Below are 24,808 nucleotides of genomic sequence, written 5' to 3'. Positions count from 1 at the left end.
TCATTAAGTTTATTACTGCTGACTGACTTACCCTGAATATATGGCTTAGGTCGCGTACACACAGTCGGACAAAACCGATGAGAATGGACCGAGGTTCAGTTTCATCGGTCCAAACCGACCGTGTGTATAGCCCACCATAGTACAGAAAGCATCGGTTCAAAACCCGCGCATGCTCAGAATCAAGCCGACGCATGCTTGGAAACATTGAACTTTGTTTTATTCAGCACGTCGTATGTTTGACGTCACCGCGTTCTGACCCGATCGGTTTTTGGAACGATGGTGTGTACGCACATCAGACCATCAGGCCACTTCAGCGGTGAACCGATGGAAATGGCCCGTCGGACCATTCTCATCGGTTTGGAACGACCGTGTGTACGCGGCCTAAGCCCTGCCAATTGCCATTCCCTTGTATGCCAAGAGCACCTCAGTAGCTAACAAAAGCACCCTAACCAGATAGAATTATGTCAGTAGATAGAGCTTAGCCATGAAATAAGCAAAAGTCAGGTCATAGTTGCCATTATCAGCAGAAACTATGCAACAACTTATGGTTCTACCTTCCTTGCATCCTTATTGATATAATTCAGCCACCATGCTCTTACTAGAATAAGAGCAAGGTAATATACGTTTTTACAAGCAATCTTGCAGCCTGTATTCTTTCCCTCTTATGATCTTCAGTCATTTTTTATACCAAATAAAAAAACAAATTTAAAAAACACTCATGAAAAAAAGTGCAAAGAAAAAGTGTGCTTGGATAGTTGCTGTTCAAAACTGTGTACATTGCTAAACAAACCTTGTTAATATAAGACATAAAAAATAGAGCTGTGCTTATCCACGCTGTAATACAACTCATCGATAGAAATTATTAAATTCATAAAGTGCTGTTAGGTGCAGTAAAAATATATAAATTCATAAAGTGCTATTATGTACAATAAAATTTGTATATGATGGGACAAACTCCAAAATTATGTAGTAATGTGTCCCAAAATTCATAATGAACCTTTCAAAGTGCATATGTAATAAAAAAAAAAAGTGCATCAAGTGCTCAACAAGTGCCAACACACAAATATAACAAAAGGTCCATTAAAGTGACCTGTGCTCTGTGCATGTCTTCTAAGCATTATTCAGAGAGCTACCACCACACTTCCCCACCAGGGGTCACATCCACCAATAGATATTGACCCCTTATGTTAATAAGAAGGTCAAACTGCACCGACAAGTACTCCACTGTCTTTAAATAGGTCCCCTCGGGAGCATCATGGGAACAAAATACTCATTATGTATAGGATGTTATAAAAAAAATAAACCAAGGAAACCATTATAGTGCAACAAGGCTTGATTGTAAATATAAAGTAATGCATTCACAATCTTGTGTTCCCTCCTGGCACCCGGAATGACATGCCGACAAAGATCTTTAAGAGCACTGCTGCTCCGTGCCACTATAGAGCCAGCATGTGCTCCAAATGACTAAAATAATGTCACAACTGGAAGTTTCTGCCTCTATGCATTTCGTCACATCCAGGACCTTATCAGGCAGCTTCCTGATGAGGTCCTGGATGTGAGAAAACATGTAGATCAGTGTACTACTGTTTATCCACTCCCACCTCTCCATGCCCTTTATGCAGCTAAGAACAGAGATTATGTAATCAGTTTTCCGGTATAAAAAAAATATATATTTTAAATATATATACAGTATAAACATTTTGCCTTTAACCGTTTTGCCTTTCTATGAATGTTTTTTTTTTTTACAAGGTAAGTGTTCACATATACTCTAAAATAGCAAGTATTTTTATGTCTGCTTGTAACAATGTCCAACGTCCAGCTCCGTATGCAACAAATGTTCTAAATTGGGCTGGACCTCTGTTGCACTTAACAGAATATTAGACTGATCTGCTTTAAGAGGCCATGACACGATCTATTGATATGTCATTATATGTGCTTTAATTTATCCATAATGACCATTCTCTGTGATTTTCTACCATTGTATCAATCTAAGAGAAAGAGTTTAACTGTTCAAAATGTCATGTCCCTGTCTTTAAAGTTCTGTGTGGTTAGTTTTTGGCTTTGCCATCTCTTTTAGAAACACAAGTACCGTATTTGCCAGTGTATAAGGCGACCGGGTGTATAAGACGACCCCTTAATTTTCCACTTTTTTAAGATTTTTTTGTCTGTACTCACCGTATAAGACGACTCTCCTCTGAAACTTGCGATGCTTCGTATTTCTTCCTTCTGGAGCCATATTCTTCTTCATTCTTTCTGGAGCTGGAGCCAATCACGGCGAGCGATGTATTCTATTAATGAATTCAAAGCCTGCTTGGATTGGCAGAGGCTGTAACATCATCAGCCCACGCCTCTCTGACTCTCAAAGCCAATCCGAGCAGGCTACTGTATGTAGCCTGCTCGGATTGGCAGAGGATGTTACTCCAATCTGAGTAGGCTCTGTATTCACTTGAATACATCACTCACCAGGATAGGCTAAGCGGTATATACTGTAAGTAGCCAAAGCTATATACAGTATTACCGCACACCCAGCAGGCATCCGAGCTGCTGACCCGGCGTATAAGACGACCCCTACTTTTTGTCCATTTTTTTTAAGTGTAAAAGGTAGTCTTATACGCTAGCAAATACAGCATCCTTCTAATTTCTGCCTTTTCCATGACCAGGGAAGCTGACATTTGTACATCCTTGGATTAAAGAATGACATCTGTATCATCAGCATACTGTTTCTCAGCATCTGTACCAGTGCCACATTAAAGAAAATACATAGCTTTGCATCACCCTTATTCAAACCTTTGATAGTATTCAAGGCCCTTGACAAGGGTCTCTGCTGTACTACCTGCCATTGAAAATTTCACTGCTGTTATTAGTTTTTGTTCCAAGTTGTCTTCCCTCATGGCTGTATACAGCTGCTTTTATATTACGCTATAATATACTGCTCTAAAATCAACAAGCAGGTGATTCCATGCTGATAGGGCTTTTCAGGTATTTGCCTTAGAGAAGTTTGTATCTATTGTTGATCTTTCAGTTCTTAATCCTAGTTCTTTTTCACATATGGTTTAGTTTCCACTATATGGTGTTTCTATTATATTTTTTTAGGCAGAGCTTAGTTGGGATATGCCTCTGTAGCTTTGACAATCCAAGGGGTCACCTTGCCTAAACAATAGGCATAGTGTACTAATATTTAATTCCAATAGAAGAGATTATTTTTCCATATCGTATTACAGGAGCATAGATGTTTTCATGGATGTTTTTTTCCAGCTTTTATGAATTCAAATTGTATACAATATTTTCTGAGTGCCTTGTCATTTTTTTGAATGCTGGGTACCTATACATTTTTCCATGGGGTAGACTGGGTGAGAGCCTTTAAAACTGATCAGCTGGATGATTGTGATATTGTTTTCATCTTTTGCCTCATCTAGATTTAATATAATGTTCAGTCCACATACCTCCTTATACCCTAATAGCTGAACCTAAGTTATGTCTTGCATCTACAGAAGAAGAGTTTGCAGGGCCCTTTGTTTCTTTATGTGTACTTTATTCAGATTGTGAGTACATATTGATACTCACAATTTTTTTCCTATTTATAAATTGTACATATTCTAGGGGAAAGTACATTCATTCACACTTTGTTTTAAAGTGGATGTAAACCCAATTCATGAAATTTGAGCTGGGAACATATATCTGCAGTATTTTCTTATCTCTCTTCAAAGAGATAAGTCCCATAGCTCTCTCCTGACCCATTTCTCTGTTATCAGCCTGATAACTCCTGACAAATTCTCACACGCATAAGATAAAAGCACATTGAAATTACTGTCATGGGAGGTTGCTATAAATAGATTAGCAGGGAGCTGGCCCTGTTACAAAACACCTCTGAGAGTCTCTGCCTATGATGAGAGGGGGTGTGTGCCTTTCCTCCAATCAGCAATGTTAGCTATCTTGGCTCTATGTCCAGACATCACACTCTGTGTTAAACAGGAAGAGAAAATTTACCAACATGATCTGAACTTTTTAAACAGTATATAAATGTGAAGACAGCAGATATAGATGTAAAACTTATGTAGGGAGATTTGTTTAATCTCTGTGTATCATCTGAGGCTGTTCACTTCATTGGGTATATGGAGGGTTTACATCCACTTTAAAGTATTACTTAGATTAAATCAAATTCCAAAAGCCTTCTCTTATGGGTCACAACTATAAAGAAAACATGTGGTTTTGTCTTCCTTACTACCACCTGGCAACTCATCATATGTATTGTAAACCTGATATAGCCACCCTGCCCTTAAATAATACTTAAATAATAGGTAGAGGTTTCTTCTGCATATCCTACATCATGCCTGACATGACAAACAATCATACAAAACTGAATGCTGGGATGCAGTTAGCTTTCTGATCCATGTGTTTCTGGGTTGCTTGTGCACATGCTTTTTCCAGTATAGAGAGCAAGATTCTTGTATATGCTAATTGAACAGTTAGCTGCTAAGCTGCGGAAATCATGGGTTCTGCCATGCAGTCTGGGTAAAGAAAATGGGACAATATTAGTCCCTATTACATTGCTAAATCACTAACAGTGGCGGCTGGTGAAGTTTTTGGATGGGGGGGCGCAAGACTCCGCCCCTCCACGTTGGTCCCTCCCACTTCTAATAAGCCACACCCCTTATAGAATCCACCCACTCCGTCCCCTGTATTCCACTTGCTTCCACTCATAGTGTCAGGAGTATACAGCTCAGCATCACAGGACAGAGTATATAGCCCCAGCATCACAAATCATGGTATATAGCGCAGCCTTACAGATCGGCGCAAACAAACTAAAAAATTACACTGTTAGTAATGAAGGACTCTAAATAGGCAGGAGATTACCAGAGACTGCGGACATACTGCATTAGATTACCAGAGACTGCGGACATACTGCATTAGATTACCAGAGACTGCGGACATACTGCAGGAGATTACCAGAGACTGCGGACATACTGCAGGAGATTACCAGAGACTGCGGACATACTGCAGGAGATTACCAGAGACTGTGACATACTGCAGGAGATTACCAGAGACTGCGACATACTGCATTAGATTACCAGAAACTGCAGACATACTGCAGGAGATTACCAGGGACTGTGGATATGCTGCACAAGATTACCAGAGACTGCGGACATACTGCACAAGATTACCAGATACTGCGGATATACTGCACAAGATTACCAGAGACTGCGGATATACTGCACAAGATTACCAGAGACTGCGGATATACTGCACAAGATTACCAGATACTGCGGAGATAATGCACAAGATTACCAGAGACTGCGGACATACTGCATTAGATTACCAGAGACTGCGAACATACTGCATTAGATTACCAGAGACTGCGAACATACTGCACTAGATTACCAGAGACTGCAGAGATACTGCACAAGATTACCAGAGACTGCGGACATACTGCATTAGATTACCAGAGACTGCGGACATACTGCATTAGATTACCAGATACTGCGGACATACTGCACAAGATTATCAGAGACTGCAGAGATACTGCACAAGATTACCAGAGACTGCGGACATACTGCATTAGATTACCAGAGACTGCGGACATACTGCATTAGATTACCAGAGACTGCGGACATACTGCATGAGATTACCAGAGACTGCAGACATACTGCACAAGATTATCAGAGACTGTAGACATACTGCATTAGAGAACCCGTAATTCTGTGAATTGTGGCCCTAATGAAAGACTTTGTGTAGGGGGTGAAGGTTGGTATTTTTGCAGAAATGTACATGTAAAATAAATGTTGTAAATAAGTGGGCATGGGGGGGGACTGAAGGCTGCTATTTTGGCAGAAATGTAAATAAAATCCGGTAAATAAGCGTGGGGGGTTGGGGGGGTGGGTGGAGATTGCCGCTATTTTGGCAGAAATGTACATTTAAAATAAATGACATTTGGTTAATAAGGGGGGGGGAGGGGGGGTGGTAGTGACGGCTATAATTTTGGAAGACATGTACATTTAAAATAAAAGACATTTAGTTAATAAGGGGGGGGGGTAGGTGGGGGAGGGGGTGACAGACGCTATTTCGGCGGCACATTAGAATAATGAGCAGAAGAGCAGAGGGGAATGTACATGTTACATGTACATGCTCCTCTGCTCATTAATCGTATGTGCTGCCGAAATAGCATCCGTCACCTACCTACCCCCCCCCCTTATTAACTAGATGTCTTTTACAGTAAAAGACAGTGGGGGGGGTGACGGATGCTATTTCGGCAGCACATACGATTAATGAGCAGAGGAGCATGTACATGTAACATGTACATTCCCCTCTGCTTCTCCTCCTCGTTATTGCCTGTTTGTTTTTCAGTACATTCCTCTCTGCTCCTCTGCTCACTAATCCTATGTGCTGCCGAAATAGCGGGGGGGGGGGGGGTGAGGGGGGTGACGGACGCTATTTCGGCAGCATATAGGATTAGTGAGCAGAGAGGAATGTACTGAAAGACAAACGGGCAATAACGAGGACGGGGGGGGCCAGGGGGATCGTGGCACTGGCAGCTACTTTTTCGGGACTCAGTAATGTAATTAGTCCCGAGGGGGGAGTAAAGATAAGAGGTGGAGGGGGATGCTGCTGCATACCTTAATGTCCCGGGAGTCGGGCCCACACGGGCGCTGAGCTGCAGAGTGTGCCGACGTCACTTCCTGTACCTCGAGTGACGTCGGACTTGGATCAATAGCGCGTGCACCCGCTCGGCCATAATAATAAAGTCCATCGCGCCGGAAATTGTGGCGCGATGGAGAACGCCACAAAGGCATTTTTTGCCTTCCAATGTAGCGCCTCGCCTGCAATCTTGTGATTGCACAGACGTGGCGCTACCGCACTTTACTGTGCCCGGCGCACATAAGGACCATATTTTTTTTAGTTTTTTTCTTAAAGGGACATGTTTAAAAAAAAAAAAAAACTTTTTTTTTTTTTTTTTTATAATTCTTTTTCTTTTACTGACTGGGGGAGGGGGGGCGGCGCCCGGGCGCCCTGTATGGACGGGCAGCCACTGGACTGAATCACTAATGTAAAAAACAATCTTAACAAGATTGGAGAAAAGCAAGAACCCACCCACCTGGGTGGAGACAACGTGCCGCTAGCCCAAAACGTGTTGACAAAACTAGATAAATGCTCCCAAGGGCTTTTAGGCAGCTTAGAAAGGTTAGACTACATCAAGTATATATACAAATGTATTTATTGGTACAAAATAGTATAGAACATCAATTAAAAACCACATGAGCTCTATGCATGATTTTCATATACAATGAGATGTCCAATTTTACATTGGCAGATAACAAAAAACACAAAATTGGTTATCTCATTGTATATGAAAATCATGCATACCAGAGCTCATGCGGTTTTTAATTGATGTTCTATACTCATAGTATGTACCAATAAAGACATTTTTATATATACTTGATGTAGTCTAACTTGTCTAAGCTGCCTAAAAGCCCTTGGGAGCATTTATCTAGTTTTGTCAATATTAACATGATTTAGTTAGTCATACACACACATGCATACAAACACAAGAAGAAAGCACACCAGTTAAAACAATTAGGCTCAGTTCACATATATGCAAATTGGATGCATTTTTAACCGCATGCATAACATGAGTATCGGACCAGCTTTCAATGGAGCAGGTTCACACATGTCCAGGGTGGCTGCTGTATGTTATTTAAAAGGGTCCTGTGTGATTTTGGGTCCAGTTTAGGTGCAAATTCATGTAAAAATTGGCAACTGGAATCGCACCTGAACCGTTGAACAAAACCGCAGCCGGACATCTGTGAACCTAGCCTTAAAGCGGAGTTTCTGGCGAAAAAAAAGTGTAGCTGCTGACTTTTAATAATCATACACTCATCTGTCCCATGGTCCAGCGATGCAGGCGTCCAAAACCCGCTCCTCTTCCCCTCCTCTCCACGGCACCAGCATTTTTACTGTGGGTGCCCAGCTGTGGCTTCACAGCAGGGCACACACTGCGCATGCGTGAACCGCACTGCGCACTGTGAATGGCCGGGAAATCTTCTGGGACTTGTGACGTGTCCCAGAGGATTTCAGAGAGGGAGGGGGGAAAGGTGAACTTCCTTCCAGCGCCGCGGAGCCCCGGGAGGAAGTGGGAGCTGGATGCCTCTAAAAAGAGGGAATCCGCTCCCCCCCAAGAAAAATGTCAGGGGGTCACCATCGCTTCAAGCGGAAGTTACATTTTTGGGTGGAACGCCGCTTTTAATCGTAAGTAAATGGTACAACCTTTCCTTACACATTTATCCATAGAGACAATAGGATGATTTGCTAAAGACAAACAGGCTGTCCACTTTATAATAGATATTTTTCCTTAGTTTAGTGAATAAGGTGAAGCTCTTCTGATTTCCATAATCCAATCATGTGCAAGCGAATATTTCCATAATATAAACAAATATTTGTTTTTTTACATTTTCCTAGCATGTAATTGGGTATTTTTTGCAAAGTGAATATTAACCACTTTCACCAATCTAAGGGAAAATTCCATTACAAAAAGTGTACATTTCCTTGCAAAATGGCCTATTTGCTTTTAGTAAATGATTACCTGTAATTCTTGAAGTGACGGCAAGTATTGCTCATTGATACTCTGCTGATCACTGGATACATTGATAATTAGCAATGATCAAAGAATATAGACAACTGTATTTGCCATGAAAAATGCAAGTCTTTGTAATGATACATGTAAAAATTCTACCCACACATCTTGAAATAAATAAAGTTGAAATACAAATAGGGGGAAAACAAAGTGTAAAACTATATATACATATACTATACATACCAGACATCATTGGGCAGCAAGGAACTATTGTACATTAGGTAGTCGTAATAGCCAAGTTGAAATGTTGGCTGCTCAGTTAAGCCTATAAGCAATGTGCAGGGGAAGTAATATCGCATAGTAATCCACACATCTCTATCTTGTTTATATGGCAGCCTAAGTATTCACTTGTTTTTGTTAAATGTTATTCTAAAAAGTGCTGTGATCTTTTATTCCCCAGCCAAATACTTCAGGTTGTCTGGACTCCTACAGATGCATCCAGGGTCATATCATCATAACAGATTCCATTGGGTTTCTCCCTATCATGCCTTCTTTCAGTATTATCTTTTTTTAATTTATTTTTTGTGTTTTGCTTCTAGAATCACGAAGATAAAGAATGGAAGTTTGCCCGGGCCAAGTTGTGGCTCAGCTATTTTGATGACAAATGCACGCTTCCTCCACCTTTCAACATCATGCTATCTCCCAAGACTATTTGTTATTTGTTCAACAGCATGAGCAAGTGGATCTGCTCTCATACTCCAACAGGAAGAGTCAAACGGCAGAACAGCCTCAAGGTAAGATATTTCATAGTAATCTCTTTCTAAACAGTCCCAGTCAGAATAATATTCATGTAATCTGGTAAATCCAAACTAACACAGCAGGGATTGTAGAAGTATGTAGTATGGGCTTGCATTGAGAAGGGATGTTAAAGGCAGTGCATACTGTTAATACAGTTTTGTATAGTTGCAATAATGTACTGCATATAGTACAAATGTAATAGTAGTCAGAATTGTATGCATTAAAACAGGGGTCTCCAAACTGCAGCCCGAGAGCCAAATGCGGTCCTTTGCTAGCCTTTATCTGGTCCTCGGTGGACCACTGGACCACTGATATGAGGCACTAACCAACAATGGAGCACTATTTCCTCCACCAATACCAATCATGGGATACTATTCCTCCTACTAATAGGGGCACCAATCCTCCTCCCACGCCCACCAACTATAGGGGCACCACTCCTCCTTCCACGCCCACCAACCCTGAGGCCATATTTATTCTCACCGATGCCGGGCCTGAGACATTTTCTGCTCCCGCAGGCCACAAGCTGGCCGCTCCTAAGGTCTGAAGGACAATAAATTGTTCCTTTGTTTGAAAAGTTTTGGAGACCCCTGCATTAAAAGAAACCTCTCTTACATAACCAATCCGATCTTACCGATCTTTGCTGTATTGTTTTATCAATATGTTGTGTTTTTAACTCTTGTTTTTTATACTATGTTAATAAATTTTGTTAAACTCTTTTCAATACTAGCTCGATTCTGAGTATATTCACTTTAACAAGTACCGCTATAGTCCTCCCTGCCCATTTCTACTGTAGGTGTTCAGGGTCTACGGGGGTCCCCTGAACCCCTCACCTATTTCTCTGATCCACATAGTCTATTTGGTTCTTTAATATGACAGATATGCAACACACTGAGCTGACGGGTACTTCTTTTTGGGGTGCTAGAGCATAACCCCAATAACTGTCATTTGACACTCAACTACAGTGTGGAAAACAAAATCAGCCCTAACAAAGTACACCTGCCAACAATTACACTCATTTATTAGGTACACCTGTTCAATTGCTTGGTAACACAAATTGCTAATCAGCCAATTACATGACAGCAGCTCAATGCATTTAGGCATCTAGATGTGGTGAAGGGGACTTGCTGAAGTTCAAACTGAGCATCAGAATGGGGAATAAGTTATTTAAATGACTTTGAACGCGGCATGGTTGTTGGTGCCAGACAGGCTGGAGTGAGTATTCCAAAAAATGCTGATCTACTGGGATTTTCACACCCAACCATCTCTAGAGTTTATGGTCTGAAAATATAAAATATCCAGTGAACGGCAGTTGTGTGGAGGAGAATGACTTGTTGATGTCAGAGGTCAGAGGAGAATGGGCAGACAGGTTCAAGATGATAGAAAGGCAACAGTCGCTCAAATAACCACTCATTACCACCAAGGTATGCATAAAATTATCTCTGAACGCACAACACAATGAACCTTGAAGCAGATGGGCTACAGCAACAGAAGACCACCCCGGGTGCCACTCCTGTCAGCTCAGAACAGGAAACTGAGGCTACGATTAGCACAGGCTCACCAAAATTGGACAATAGAAAATCAGAAAAACGTTGCCTGGTCTGAGTCTTAATTTTCAGCTGCGACATTCAGATGATAGGGTCAGAATTTGGCATAAACAACATGAAAGCATGTATCCATCCTGCCTTGGCTAGTGGTGGTGGTGTAATGGTGTGAGGGGAATTTTCTTGGCACACTTTGGGCGCCTTAGTACCAATTGCGACAGCCCAACTGAGTATTGTTGCTGACCAAGTCCATCCCTTTATGACTACAGTGTACCCATCTTCTGATGGCTACTTCCAGCAGGATAATGCATCATGTTATAAAGTTCAAATCATCTCAAACTTTTTTTGAACATGACAATGAGTTCACTGTACTCCAATGGCTTCCACAGTCACCAGATGTCAATCCAATACAGCACATTTCTCACTGAAAGAAAATGAATATTTTTTACCTTGTAAAAAAGCAATGGGAGGAAATTGGATAATAAGCAAGAGGGCACACCTGAGCTGTGGACCTCTGCAGTTCCTCCAGAGTTACCATGGGCCTCTTGGCTGCTTCTCTAATGAATGCTCTCCTTGCCCGGCCTATCAGTTAATTTGGATGGCCATATATTGTTAGGTTTGCAGTTGTGTCATACTCTTTCCATTTTCAGATGATGGATTAAACAGTGCTCTGTGAGATGTTCAAAGCTTGGGATATTGTTTTATAACCTAACTCTGCTTTAAACTTCTCCAAAATGTTATCCCTGACCTGTCTGGTGTGTTCCTCAGCCTTCATGATGCTGTTTGTTCACTAAGGTTCTCTAACAAAGCTCTGAGGGCTTTACAGAACAGCAGTATTTATACTGAGATTAAATTGCACACAAGTGGACTCTATTTACTAATTAGGTGACTGCTGAAGGCAATTGGTTCCACCAGATTTTAGTTAGGGGCATCAGAGTAAAGGGGGCTGAATACAAATGCACACCACACTTTTCACATACTTATTTGTAAAAAAAAATTGAAAACAATTTATCATTTTTCTTCCACTTCACAATTATGTGCCACTTTGTGTTGGTCTATCACAAAATCCCAATAAAATACATTTACGTTTTTGGTTGTAACTTGACAAAATGTGGAAAATGTTAAGGGGTATGAATACTTTTTCAATGCACTGTACTCATTATCCATTCCTTGCTCCCACTGCTCCCAATCACACCTCGCTACAGACAGGATCCTTCCTGAGCCAGACAGAACCTCCGGCCTGTGAGGCCACCACTGGACCTAGAGAGCCCCTCAAGGCCACCAACAGACTGCTTAGCATTCCATCTTCTACCAGACTCCCTCTGCCAGTATGACTCAATACTTAAGGGAGCTGGCTCAACCACTCTGCCAGGTCCACTGCCTGGGGACTGGCCAAGTCCGCCTGAGTATGCAGAATGACTCTCCTAGCCTCCACCCTCCAGTTTCCAGAACGTTCTCCAACTTTCCAGAACCAGGGGAGGCACCAGAGACCTGTTTGTATGAGTAATCTAGCCCTGAAGTAAAATAAACCCTGACCCAGATTTTATAACTCATACTTAATAATGAGCCAAACTATGTTTTGGCTGCTCTAACACTAGTAGCACACTAGAGGGTGCTACAAAAGTTAAAGGCATGTGTATAGGCTTTTGTATTTGACACACTTTACTTCATGAATTAACCTAAATATTAAACTGATACTATTTCTACTTTTAACAATCAAAACAACTCAGCTGACCTGTAAAGCAAATTGTATGCACAAACCTATGTAAAAGTTATGAGAAAATAGTACTTGGAATAGTTTCCTATAATAATTATATCCTGTATACTTACCAGCCAAGTAAAATAAGGGTTGACATTTTAAAACATATGCCATTTATGAAATAAGCTAATTATTTGTCTAAACATATGAACTTTCATGTCAAATTTATTTTGCCAGTGTTAAGGGAATTCTACCATCAGTTTTATCATTTGCTTGTTTTCCTCTAGCTCATATATGTCATTACACAAACACCCCCCTGTTAGCACACATTTTTTTCGTCTATGGATGCCAAATTTAGCCGAGTGCCAGGTCAATTCACTGAGCTCCTTTATGACATAAATAGAGGTGTTTTTGCCTGAAGGTGCAATAGTATTTAAAAATATATGAAGCTGTCATTCAAACTTCTTTCTTGTGGGTACTCCTGGGAACAAATGTTATATTTAGAATGGGGGAATTCCCGTTTCTTTGCATTTGCTGTTCATTTTCTTAAAAATCGGTGTGCTGTTCAAGTCAATGGCAAAACCATGGGAGTTAAAGTGGAGGTTCACCCAAAAATCCACTTTTTGACATTGGCTGTAGCATACTGCTAACATCTGCAGTATGCTGTTTTTTTGTTTTTTTTTACTTGTACTTATCGTTATATGAGCCCTTGTTTTCCGGCTCCGAGCGGGGAATCCTGCAGGGAATGGGCGTTTCTAAGCGAAGAGGAGTTGATTGACGGCTGCTAAGGCGCGTCTTGGCCTCTGTTTAATCTTCAACTGCCATGATGCTGCACATGTGATCAGTTATGACACCAGCCATTGGATGGTTTGACAGTTTGGTTGAGAGCACAACCAATGTGACAGTTAGCATTCCCGGCATGCCAGGAATGTAACTGCTTTTTCAAACTGTTAAATTGATGGGTTTACTTCCACTTTAAGGATGCTGGAAAGTTCATTTTGAGGGTGAACCTCCGCTTTAAAGTAATAACGTCTAGTGATTAATTTAAGATTTAAATTGAAAGCCCCAATCATTCCTAGGTTTGTTCACTAGGCATAATGCAATAATCATTATGTGGGTTTCGGGCCGGCCGCTGTTTTAGCCCCACAATAAATACAACAACTGTAATAAGCGGGGGGGGGCGTCATTTTTGGGGGGGTGGATGGGGCGTAGCTGGGTCTGTATGTGCCAGCAGCTATTTTCGCTGAAGGCTGAGGGGAATGCATGATGCATGTAAGGCTTTACCTACCGGTTGCTGAGATCGGCATTGGTTACAAACTTTCAAAGATGCAAACATTCGTTGGCATTTCAGTTCAAATAAGTAGCTCACGTGTCTGCTGCACATTGCCAAATCCATGTACCCTCTGCCGCAAGCAGTTGTGCTGCTGTGCACTTTACTGTACAGTACTATAGTGTACAGTACAGTGCTGATTTCAAGCCCAAGATATCCATAAGTAAGCATAAAACAGTGGTGATGTATTGGGGACAACTAAGAAGCGCCAAGCAATAACCATGGAAACAAAAGTAATGAAAATTATTGAGAGATTGGAGCGAGGAGAAAAATTATAGATGTTGCTCGTTTTTATAACATGAATCGCCCCACAATACATGAATCGCCCCACAATTGTCACAATTCTAAAGAACAATGACAAGATCATAGAACATTTGAAGTCTGCTGTGCCAATGATGTTGACAATAATATCAAAAAAGCATGGAGAAATGATAGAGGAAATGGAACTTCTCAATGTGTGGATGCAGGATCAACATCGGTGTTGCGGCCCGCTCAGCTTAATGCTGATTCAAGAAAAAACTATAAGCCTGTATGAAGACTTGAAGAAGAAACATGACAAAGAATCAGAATACATCTTTTAATGCTAGCCATGGTTGGTTTCATAGGTTCAAGTATAGAGCCAACCTTCACAATGTGTGGCAGAAATTGCAGATACTATAGCTGCCTGAGAATTTCCTGCAACGCTTCAAGAAATTATCGACGAAGGCACTTATTTTCTTGAGTGGGCATTTAATGTAGATGAGACAGAAATGTACTTTAAAAACGAACTATGTTGTTTGGTGGCTATGCTTCCAGGCGATATGAAACTGAAGCTTCCCTTAGTTTATCATTTAAAGAACCCAAGAGCCCTTATAAACATAGCCAAGGGCACGTTTCCTGTTGTGTGGAAAAGTAATTTTAAAGCCTGGGTTACGCAGGCCATTTTCACTGTCCGCGGGAAATTTGGTCTGATGGTATGTACCGCCATCAGACCAAAATCCGCCAGCGGACATGTCCGATGAAAACGGTCCGCGGACCGTTTTCATCGGACATGTCCCGTCGTGTGTACGAGGCCTTACAGATCTAGTTCCAGATTTTCACTGAGGGTCACTAAGTTGCTGAAGACCTTTTTGAACTCCTCGACCACCTTCTCAAATCCATGAACATCATGTATAAACTGCTTGCAAAGGTTCTTCCAAACCCCATTCATCGTGACAGCCGTTACCTCACGCCAAGCAAATTCAATGTTTTTTATGGCCTTGTAGAAGTTATAGTCCTTCCAAAATTGTCGCAAGGTTGTTCCTGCTTTGTCAATCGCCTTTATTGCCTGATGAAAAAAGTGACATAAATAATATTCTTAGAAAGTTGCAATAACTCCCTGGCCATAGGCTGGATATGTGCCGTAGTATTAAGTGACAGATGCACAAATTCATCCATGAATGAGGGGTGACCCCAGAGCATTGTCAAGCATTGTCAAGCAGGAAAAGATTTTTGAATGGGACATCTTTCTCCAATCAATATTTCTCTATCTCTGGGGTAAAGTGGAGGAAAACCAGCCCTGGAAAATGGCCTGCGTAACCCAGGCTTTAAATGACTGGTTAATCAGCTGCTTAATAGGTGGTGCCAAAATATCGGCACATTCTTTGAGCAGTTTGGTGGCGATAATATCATTAGGCGCTGTGCTATTTCGCAGGGCGCTGATGATATTTTTTGTGGCCTCGATGGAGATGGGTTTTAGAGTAAACATTGTTGATTGAGGCTGATTTCTGTGGGAATTGGGCGGTTGACTAAGGGGGGGATTGAGGGGGGTACTGTTTTGCTGAATGCTTTCACAGATCCTTTCAATTTTGTTAACGAAATGATCCGATAATTCATTGCAAAATTCTTGGGTATCTGAATTGGGTGCTTCTAGACAGACTGGATTTATGGTCTGAGTGACTAAATTGAAGAGTTTGCGGGGACAGTTTAGGGCATTGGTGATGATCTTGCAAAAAACAATTTTTTTGGCCTTGAAAATTTCTTTGTGGTATTTTTTTGTTATTTCCTTGTAGATGGCGTGGTTTTCGTCTGTAGTGCTTCTTTTCCAAGCTGCTTCCGCTCTTCTGCGTTCTTAATGACAGCTGGTCGTTAAACCAGCTGGAGTTGTATTTCCGGATGCAGGTTTTGCGTTTGGGCGCTACTAAGTCGGCTGACCGTAGTAGAGCTGTGTTAATGGCATCCAGGGTTTCAGTGGCTGATTGATGTGAATGGATTGTTTTTACTTTATTCCCTAATGTTGTTTTGAAGAGTTCCGAATGGAGCTTCTTCTGAGATCTCGTCCAGTGTGTTGTCACTGGTTTTGGGGTTTTTGTTAAAGGGGCATTTTTGGTAATCATGAATTTGATTACATGGTGGTCTGTCCATGGTAACGGCTCATTTTCCAGAATTTTTACTTCCAGATCTTGTCTGAAAATAAGATCGAGCGTGTGACCAGAAGCATGATTGGGCCCACATACTAGTTGCTGCAGACCTAGTCCTTCCAAGTGGTCAATGCAGGCGACGGCCACAGGATCCTGTGAGGAGTTGGCCCAAAGGTTGAGATCCCCAAGCAGCAAAAGATGTTTGCTGTTTAGTGTATAAGTGGAAATTAATTCTGTCAACGATGTGAGAAGCTGCGATTTTGGACCCGGTGGTCTATAGCAGAGTAGAATATGGACGGTCTCCTGGGGATTTGTTTGAAGCTGTAGGGAGAGGGTTTCCATGAATGAAAGTGTGTTTTAAAGGACTGGTTTAGTGATCGTGAGGTAACTCTTGTGGATCACTGCCAGGCCTCCTCCTCTTTGCCCCACTCTGTTTTCTGTTATTATGCGATAGTTATCTGGCACCAGTTCAGTATTAGAACTTATAGAACAGTTACAATGTATGTTACCCAAGCCGGGGTATGCCCAGTGGCTTTATTTTGTAACACTTTTTTATTTTATTTTTCACAAAAAAAACTCAATAAAATTTATTTTCAAATAAAAAATAAAAAAAAATGTTACAATATTTTTGTGTTTGTTTTTATGCATTATTTTTGTGAAGGGAGGCTGGAACAGTATGATCCTATTCTTTCACAGTGTAATGGCCACAGAGGTGATACAAGAAGGTGCAATGTCTTAATGCTGTCAAGTAGTGTCATCATCCTCTTTATTTAATGTGGTAGGAGTGTGTGAAACACAAGAATTATTGTATACAATTACATTTTGTTTGGCAAGTAGAAAATTTTCATTTTTATACAGAGTTCTACTTTAAGGCCTCATGCACACTGGACGTTTTTGGATGTTTTTAAAGCAGCTGTTTTTGCTAGACGTTTTTTTCTACAGTCAATAAACTCTCCATCATGTTATCCCATGTGTCCATGCACACATAGGCTGTTATCAGCAGTTTTGAGCAGTGGCGTTTTTGAGCAGTGAAAAAAAAAAAAAAAAAACTAGTGAGTTCTGAGAGACGTCTTTTTAGCTGTAAAAATGCTCTAACGCTGATAAACGCTGATAAACATGATAAACGCTCAAAAACTTCACTTACCAGCGTTTTTTAACATTTTTGATCCATTAGGATTTTATTTTTTTCTTAAAAAAAAAACGCCAAAAAATGCTAACGCGGAAAAACAGTAATAAACGCAAAAAAAAAACGCTATTGAAAAAACATTGAAAAAAAGCTGTAAAACTCACTGCAAAGCTACTGGCGTTTTTATAACATTATTTTAACGTCCAGTGTGCATGAGGCCTTAAACATATTCAGTTACCTATATTCTAGTTCCTAAAGTGAAATTTTATTCAGAAAATTAAGCCCTGCTAGATCACCTCATGCTAGCCCCTTTTGCAGGTATAGCTATGTAAAACATTGAAAATAAGTGCCTCTACTGTTTAAAATTCAGACATTGGGGGTTATTTACTAAAGACAAATCTACTTTGCACTACAAGTGCAAACTACAAGTGCAAAGTGTACTTGAAATTGCACTGAAAGTGCACTTTGAAGTGCAGTCGCTGTAGATCCGAGGGGGACATGCAAGAAAAATAAAAAACAGCATTTTAGCTTGCACATGATTGGATGATAAAATCAGCAGAGCTTCCCCTCATTTCAGATCTTCCCCTCAGATCTACAGCGACTGCACTTCCGAGTGCATTTTCAGTGTAGTTTGCACTTGTAGTGCAAAGTGGATTTGCCTTTTCGTAAATAACCCCCACTGCCTCACATTGCTTTGCACATGATCAGTTGCTCTGCTTTTCGGCACTGTGACTTAAATTTTGAAGCCGATCTGCTGAAAGCCTAAAGATTTACCTCTGCTCAGGGGGTATGGGCTTCAACAAAATGGCATCCTCCAGTAACAAGAAACAGGCACAATGCTGGAGGCAATTAACAGCACACACTAATCTTGATAGCATAATTATTCATGTGTACTGTATGTTCCTTGCTAAAGAACATTATTTTTTAGCAAGCTGTTATGGGTAAAGTTCCACTTTAAAGGATCACTAAAGGAATTTTTTTTTTTTTAGCTAAATAGCTTCCTTTACCTTACTGCAGTACTGGTTTCATGTCCTCATTGTTCGTTTTTTCTTTGAAGTAGCTGTAATTCTGCTGTGATCTCCACACTTCCTGGTTGCCTGTTTCCTTATAACCACAGTACTGGGAGCTTTTCACGGTGGTCTAAGCTGTCATTACTGTGTGTCTAAAACTCCTCAGAACCAATCAGATTCATTTTAAAAACAAAACACTGCCCTGAATTTGTTTGTTTTTGTTCTGTGGGTCTCTTTACTTCACAGAAACATGAAACCAGTTTAAAACCGAAAGTGAAACTAGAGGCACATTATATGATTGAATTTATTCTATTTTTAATCATTTTTAAAAGGAATCAGTTAACTTTTATGTCTCTATACCCTGTAAACAGTCATTTCAGCAAAAAAAATGTTTTCCTTTAGTGACCCTTTAAATATATAAGTATGATGTTCTGATGGGATGGTCATACATATTCTATCATATAAATTGTTGCTGCTGTTGACAGCTTCTCAACTGGCATGGCTCAATATCACCAGATAATTGGGGTTGGAATGACATGATAACATATGCGCTAATTAGGACTTGTATGTGATGAATGGCCTGGAAATTCCTTTCATCCTGGACCAAGGCTGAAGTGCATGACCTAGCAAGTAAAATCATGTAGGTCTTTGTGAATTGTTACTATATTTTCTCATGGCTGTGTAAAGTATGATTAGAAAGAATATCTGGACAGCCACACTGAAAAAAACTTTTGGTTGCCTTTTATTGGTAAAAAAACTTTAAACACCACACATAACAGCAAAAATAGGGGATGCAGCTGACGCATTTCACACTATTGATTAGTGTAAGAAAATGCACTAAAAATATATAGTATCAGACAAAAATATAGTATCAGACAAAAACCATGTGGTCAGCACCGACCAATGGTGAATTGTGCCCAATCAATGTGAATCAATCTCAGATGCTCATTAATTGAATAACACTTAAGGGTGTGAGCATGATTTAAACCATTAATATGGAAAATGATATAAAAAAATGTAAGACATACAAATTTGCACATTATGCTGTACTTGCACTTTTATGTATTCATATGTCTCACACATACAAAGATCACAATTGTATCTTTATTCACGGTCATGTTTTACAATGGATACACATTTATGCTTTTATAGTTGATGATGATAATTTTTCATAGGTATCACTTTTTGACATATATGTGTTAACTGTTTAAGTGGGCTATATTCCCAGGTTTATACATTTTATTCCATATTATCACTTGGATTCATAATGTTAATACAACACTTACATGGACAATTTGTTTTATATATATATATATATATATATATATATATATATATATATATATATATATATATATATATATATATATATATATATACAGGGCTCAAAATTTCAAGTCCTGAGCTACTAGCCAGGCCTCAAGAGTTACTCGCCACCAGTTGCCCCACCTAATTCATACACTGCCCTGCGCCTAATTGCACCCGTAAACACGCCCTCGTAGATTATCTCATGGAATGACACTGTTAAATGTTTTATGCAGAATCAAGTTACAAAATTAAATATTACCAACAACAACTTTTGACAGGGCACTGGGGGCAGACCAGAGGGTCAGGGCACTGGGGGCAGACCAGAGGGACAGGGCACTGGGGGCAGACCAGAGGGACAGGGCACTAGAACTGGGTCTCTTCCCCATTCTCTTGCTGTCTCCTCTGCAACTCCCATCCATCCTCTCTCTCTCTCTCCCATTCATCTCATCATCAGGAGCCTGTGTGTGCGGCTCCACGCTTGCATGTCCCCACTTCCCCCTTTTATTCAGACTGGCAGAGAGGAGAGGAGCTGCAGCACAGCGGGAGGGAGTACAATCCAGTGCTGAGATCCACACAACTGCACAGCCATTGACACCATAGCACAGCGCACACTGACAGCGCACAGCACACATTGAGACTAGTCTGTTCACAGTGCTCAGGCTAAACTGTAGGCAACCGAAAGTTTTTTTCAGAGTGCGGCTGTCCAGACATTCTTTCTAATTTTGCTTTGTGCAATGCTGGCACCTGGGCTTTTCTGAGAGGACACGGGTTGTTTCCATACACCCATCTGGAGCGGTAACTCTATTTCTGTGTAAAGTATGAGCCTATGAACACAGGTGGTAAAGAATATGAGATAAGAGCAACTGTGTAGGAGCATCTGCAGAATAAATGAATTAGCCAATAAACCCACAATGTACGCCCTCTTACAATTCAGGCTTATGCTGCAGTTCTCCACATATGCCAGATGATGATCTTTAAATAATTCTGCATATTTTTTTAGCATACTGTTGATACAGGTTTACTTATTTTTTGAGAGATTCTGATGATAACTCCAATTGGAGCTTTTGTTACCCAGCGGATTCTGTCATCACAGATAACTCATTCTACTCCATTGGTTTCTAGCTGCATGATCTAGCAACTGTCCTGCCAACAGGGCTGACTGACACTGTGATAACATGACAGCTGTCGCCATACAGCCAACAGTGATTTTTTATTCTGTTCAGCCAGCCTTGTGCTCCAGACATCCCTATCAGACAGCAAACTAGGCTTTCAACCTTTATTTCATTAGTAGCACAGCTGGCTGATTGGACTAGCCAGTGGGCCATATTCTCCTAGATTTCCCGCGGGCGGCGCGTAAGCCATTTACACTCCGCCGCCCCAACCTACAGGAGCAAGTGCTGTATTCCCCAAACACTTGCTCCGTAGTTTGGGGCGGCTGAGTGTAAATGGCCCGGCGTAGCCACGCGTATCTCCAAGGGGGCGGCTTCTATTTAAATTAAGCGCTCCCCCGATTCTAACGAACTGCGCATGCGCCGGGCTTAAAATAGCCCAGTGCGCATGCTCCAGTTCTCGGCGTAAAACGTCAATGACGCCGACGTGTGCGTCATTGACGTAAAGTCGTATTCAAGAACGACTTAGGGAAACGACGTAGCCGACGGAAAAACACGACGCGGACCCGACGCCATACTTAACATGGCCTACGTGGGACTTGCGTAAACTTACCCCTCATATAGCAGGGGTAAGTTTACGCTTACGCAAACGAAGTTAGCGACGGTTACGCGACGCGAAATCGTTCGGGAATCGGCGTATCAGGCTCATTTGCATAAACAAATGAGACCTGAACGTAAACGCCATCTAGCGGCGGCCGGCGTAATTACATTTAAGATCCGACAGTGTAAGTGACTTACACATGGCGGATCTTAAGTGTATCTATGCGAAAATGATTCTAAGAATCAGTCGCATAAATACACGGGCCAAAAAAGAGAGATACGATGGAGTATCCTGAGATACTCCATCGTATCCTTACTCAGAATATGGCCCAGTATGTTCATTGTTGGCCCATATGCACTCTTCCAGTCTGAGGGCTGCTGTAGTGTTGTAGGTAGGCGACTACTCAAAAATAACAAATCCCTTGGCAGTTGGAACAATTCACGCATATGTAGGTAGATTCACAGAGCTTGCCGCAACTTTAAGGCGGCGTAGCGTATCGTATTTACGCTACGCCGCCTTAAGTCAGAGAGGCAAGTACTGTATTCTCAAAGTACTTGCCTCCTAACTTACAGCGGCGTAGCGTAAATGCGGCGGGCGCAAGCGCGCCTAATTCAAAATAGGCTGAGGGGGCGTGTTTTATGCTAATTTGCTTTGACCTGACGTGATTGACGTTTTTTTGGAACGGCGCATGCGCCGTCGTCCTACATTTCCCAGTGTGCATTGCGGCTAAGTACGCCGCACGGACATATTGATTTCGAGGTGGACGTAAATGACGTAAATCCCTATTCACGGTTGACTTACGCAAACGACGTAAATTTTTCGAATTTCGAAGCGGGAACGGCGGCCATACTTTAACATTGGCTACGCCACCTAGGGGGATGCCTATCTTTAGGCTGCCTATCTCTTTTACGGAAACGGCATATCTGTACAGCGTCGGCCGGGCGTACGTTCGTGAATAGGCGTATCTAGTGATTTACATATTCTACGCCGACCGCAATGGAAGCGCCAGCTAGCGGCCAGCCTAAATATTGCACCCTAAGATAGGACGGCGCAAGCCGTCGTATCTTAGATAGGTTTAAGTGTATCTCTGTTTGAGAATACACTTAAACTTAGGTCGGCGCAGATTCCGAGTTAGGTCGGCGTATCTACTGATACGCCGACCTAACTCTATGTGAATCTAGCTAATGGATTTTAGCTGTGAAGTTTATTAATAACCGCATCAGCAACCAGTTACTGCACATGCAGTGGTAAAGGCAGTTTTCCATGCAGAAAAAAAACTGATGTGACATCAACATTGTAGTGTGAACAGAGCACAGAAAAAAATCCATGTGTGATATGGGTGGTATGGTGTGAACAGCAAATAATAGAAAACAATGGGCGCAAGTTCAGTATTCAGAAAGAACTTGCGCCCTAAGTTACGGCGGCGTAGTGTAAATGTGTCGGCGTAAGCCCGCCTAATTCAAATGTGGATGATGTGGGCGTGTTTTATTTAAATTACTTGTGACCCCACGTAATTGACGTTTCTTAGGAACGGCGCATGCGCCGTCCGTGAACGTTTCCAAGTGCGCATGCTCCAAATTACGCCGCAAACTTTCAATGCTTTCGACGTCAGAGTAACTTACGTACGACACTGTTCGTTAGTTTCCGACGTCCATACCTAACATGACTTACCCCTGCTTTATGAGGGGTAACTTTACGCCGGAAAAAATGCGCCGGGCTGAATCAGCGTATCTGACTTATTTGCATATTCGACGCGGAAGTCTAGGGAAGCACCCCTAGCGGTCAGCGTAAATATTGCACCCTAAGATACGACGGCAACATTGAGGCGTATCTGATTCTATGAATCAGACGCCGAGATGCGACGGCCGGCACTCAGCATTTTAGCTTGCACATGATTGCATAATAAAACCAGCAGAGCTTCTGCTCATTTCAGATCTACCCCTCAGATTTACAGCGGCTGCACTTCCCAGTGTAATTTCAAGTGCACTTTGTACTTGTAGTTTGCACTTGTAGTGCAAAGTGGATTTGCCTTTTGTAAATAACCCCCAATGTGTCCTTGCAGAGACATATGTAATAAATACGCACATGGTGTGAACAAGGCTATGCAATTTAAATCTGCATGTTTTTTATATCAGTTTTTATGCACTAATGGTGTGAGTCCTAAGAATGGTGTCTGACTATGGTGTTTTTTTTTTTTTGCTGTTGCAGGAATGGAAAAGTCTCAGGCAGAAGAGAGACGAGAACTATCAGAAGGTCATATGTTGCTTGGTGCATCGCTACTTGACTTCAATGAGGCAGAAGATGCAAAGCACTGACCAGGCCACAGTGGAAAACCTAAATGAACTCCGTCAGGATCTGTCCAAATTCCGCAATGAAATGAGGGATCTGCTTGGCTTCCGGACCTCAAAATATGCAATGTTTTATCCTAGGAACTAAAAACATCAACACAAAGCAGACATTCTTCCTGGCCAGGAGAGTGTTGTGTTGATGTCTTCTTGCACTTGTTTGTGTCAGTATTTTATAGTCTCACACTTACGTATTTATTTACAAGTACATCATGTATGATTTATTATAGTTCAATATTACAACCTGAGTTTAACATTTGTTATTTAATTATAAAATGTTATTTTATTAACAAAATATTCATATATGCACAAAGCATGTATGCTGCCTGATAAATTTTTATAACTATGTTGACACATTTTCAATTTTTTTAAATGTGATCACTTGTATGCTGCTAAAGGTCAGGTTATATATACAAAAAAACACGGTTCATACATGCAGCTAATGAAATTGTAATTATCTATTCATCATTATTTAAAGCCACAGTCAATATATTTATTAAAGACAGTTTATTAAAATTAATGAAAATAGTAAATAATTTAATAGTAAATTTTAATGTAATATTTAGAATTATCTGCTGGTTTAGAAAATAAAATCTGATTAGTTGCCACAACTTACAGCACATTTTCTTTCCTTTTGGCTGTGCTCTGTGTTTTGAAAATGTCCCTATATTTGTGTCCTTGAATTGGACTGTGACGTAAAGGGTCCAAATTATATATATATATATATATATATATATATATATATATATATATATATATATATATATATATATATATATATATATATATATACACACACACTGAGCAAAATTATAAACGCAACACTTTTGTGTTTACCCCAATTTATCATGAGCTGAACGCAAAGATCTACAACTTTTTCTATGTACACAAAAGGCCTATTTCTCTCAAATATTGCTCAAACAATTTGTCTAAATCTGTATTAGTGAGCACTTCTCCTTTGCCGAGATAATCTATCCACCTCACAGGTCGGCATATC

General features: G+C 41.0%; 1 protein-coding gene across 3 annotated transcripts in view; it reads left to right on the top strand.

Moving 5' to 3' along the window:
* Positions 1-24,422, top strand: part of TRPC1 (transient receptor potential cation channel subfamily C member 1) — a 125,022-nt gene extending 100,600 nt beyond the window's left edge. For all 3 annotated transcript variants that reach the window (XM_040349114.1, XM_040349115.1, XM_040349116.1), the window contains 2 exons: positions 9,166-9,360; positions 23,675-24,422. In XM_040349114.1, the coding sequence (XP_040205048.1) occupies positions 9,166-9,360; positions 23,675-23,902 (423 nt within the window). In that variant the 3' untranslated portion in view covers positions 23,903-24,422. The remainder of the gene's footprint in view (positions 1-9,165; positions 9,361-23,674) is intronic.
* The last annotated feature ends 386 nt before the right edge of the window (positions 24,423-24,808 follow it).

This window comes from Rana temporaria, chromosome 4, assembly GCF_905171775.1.
Source record: "Rana temporaria chromosome 4, aRanTem1.1, whole genome shotgun sequence".
Lineage (NCBI taxonomy): Eukaryota > Metazoa > Chordata > Amphibia > Anura > Ranidae > Rana > Rana temporaria.
Note: the sequence above shows the minus strand (reverse complement) of the source record. Positions and strands in the feature narration are given on the sequence as shown.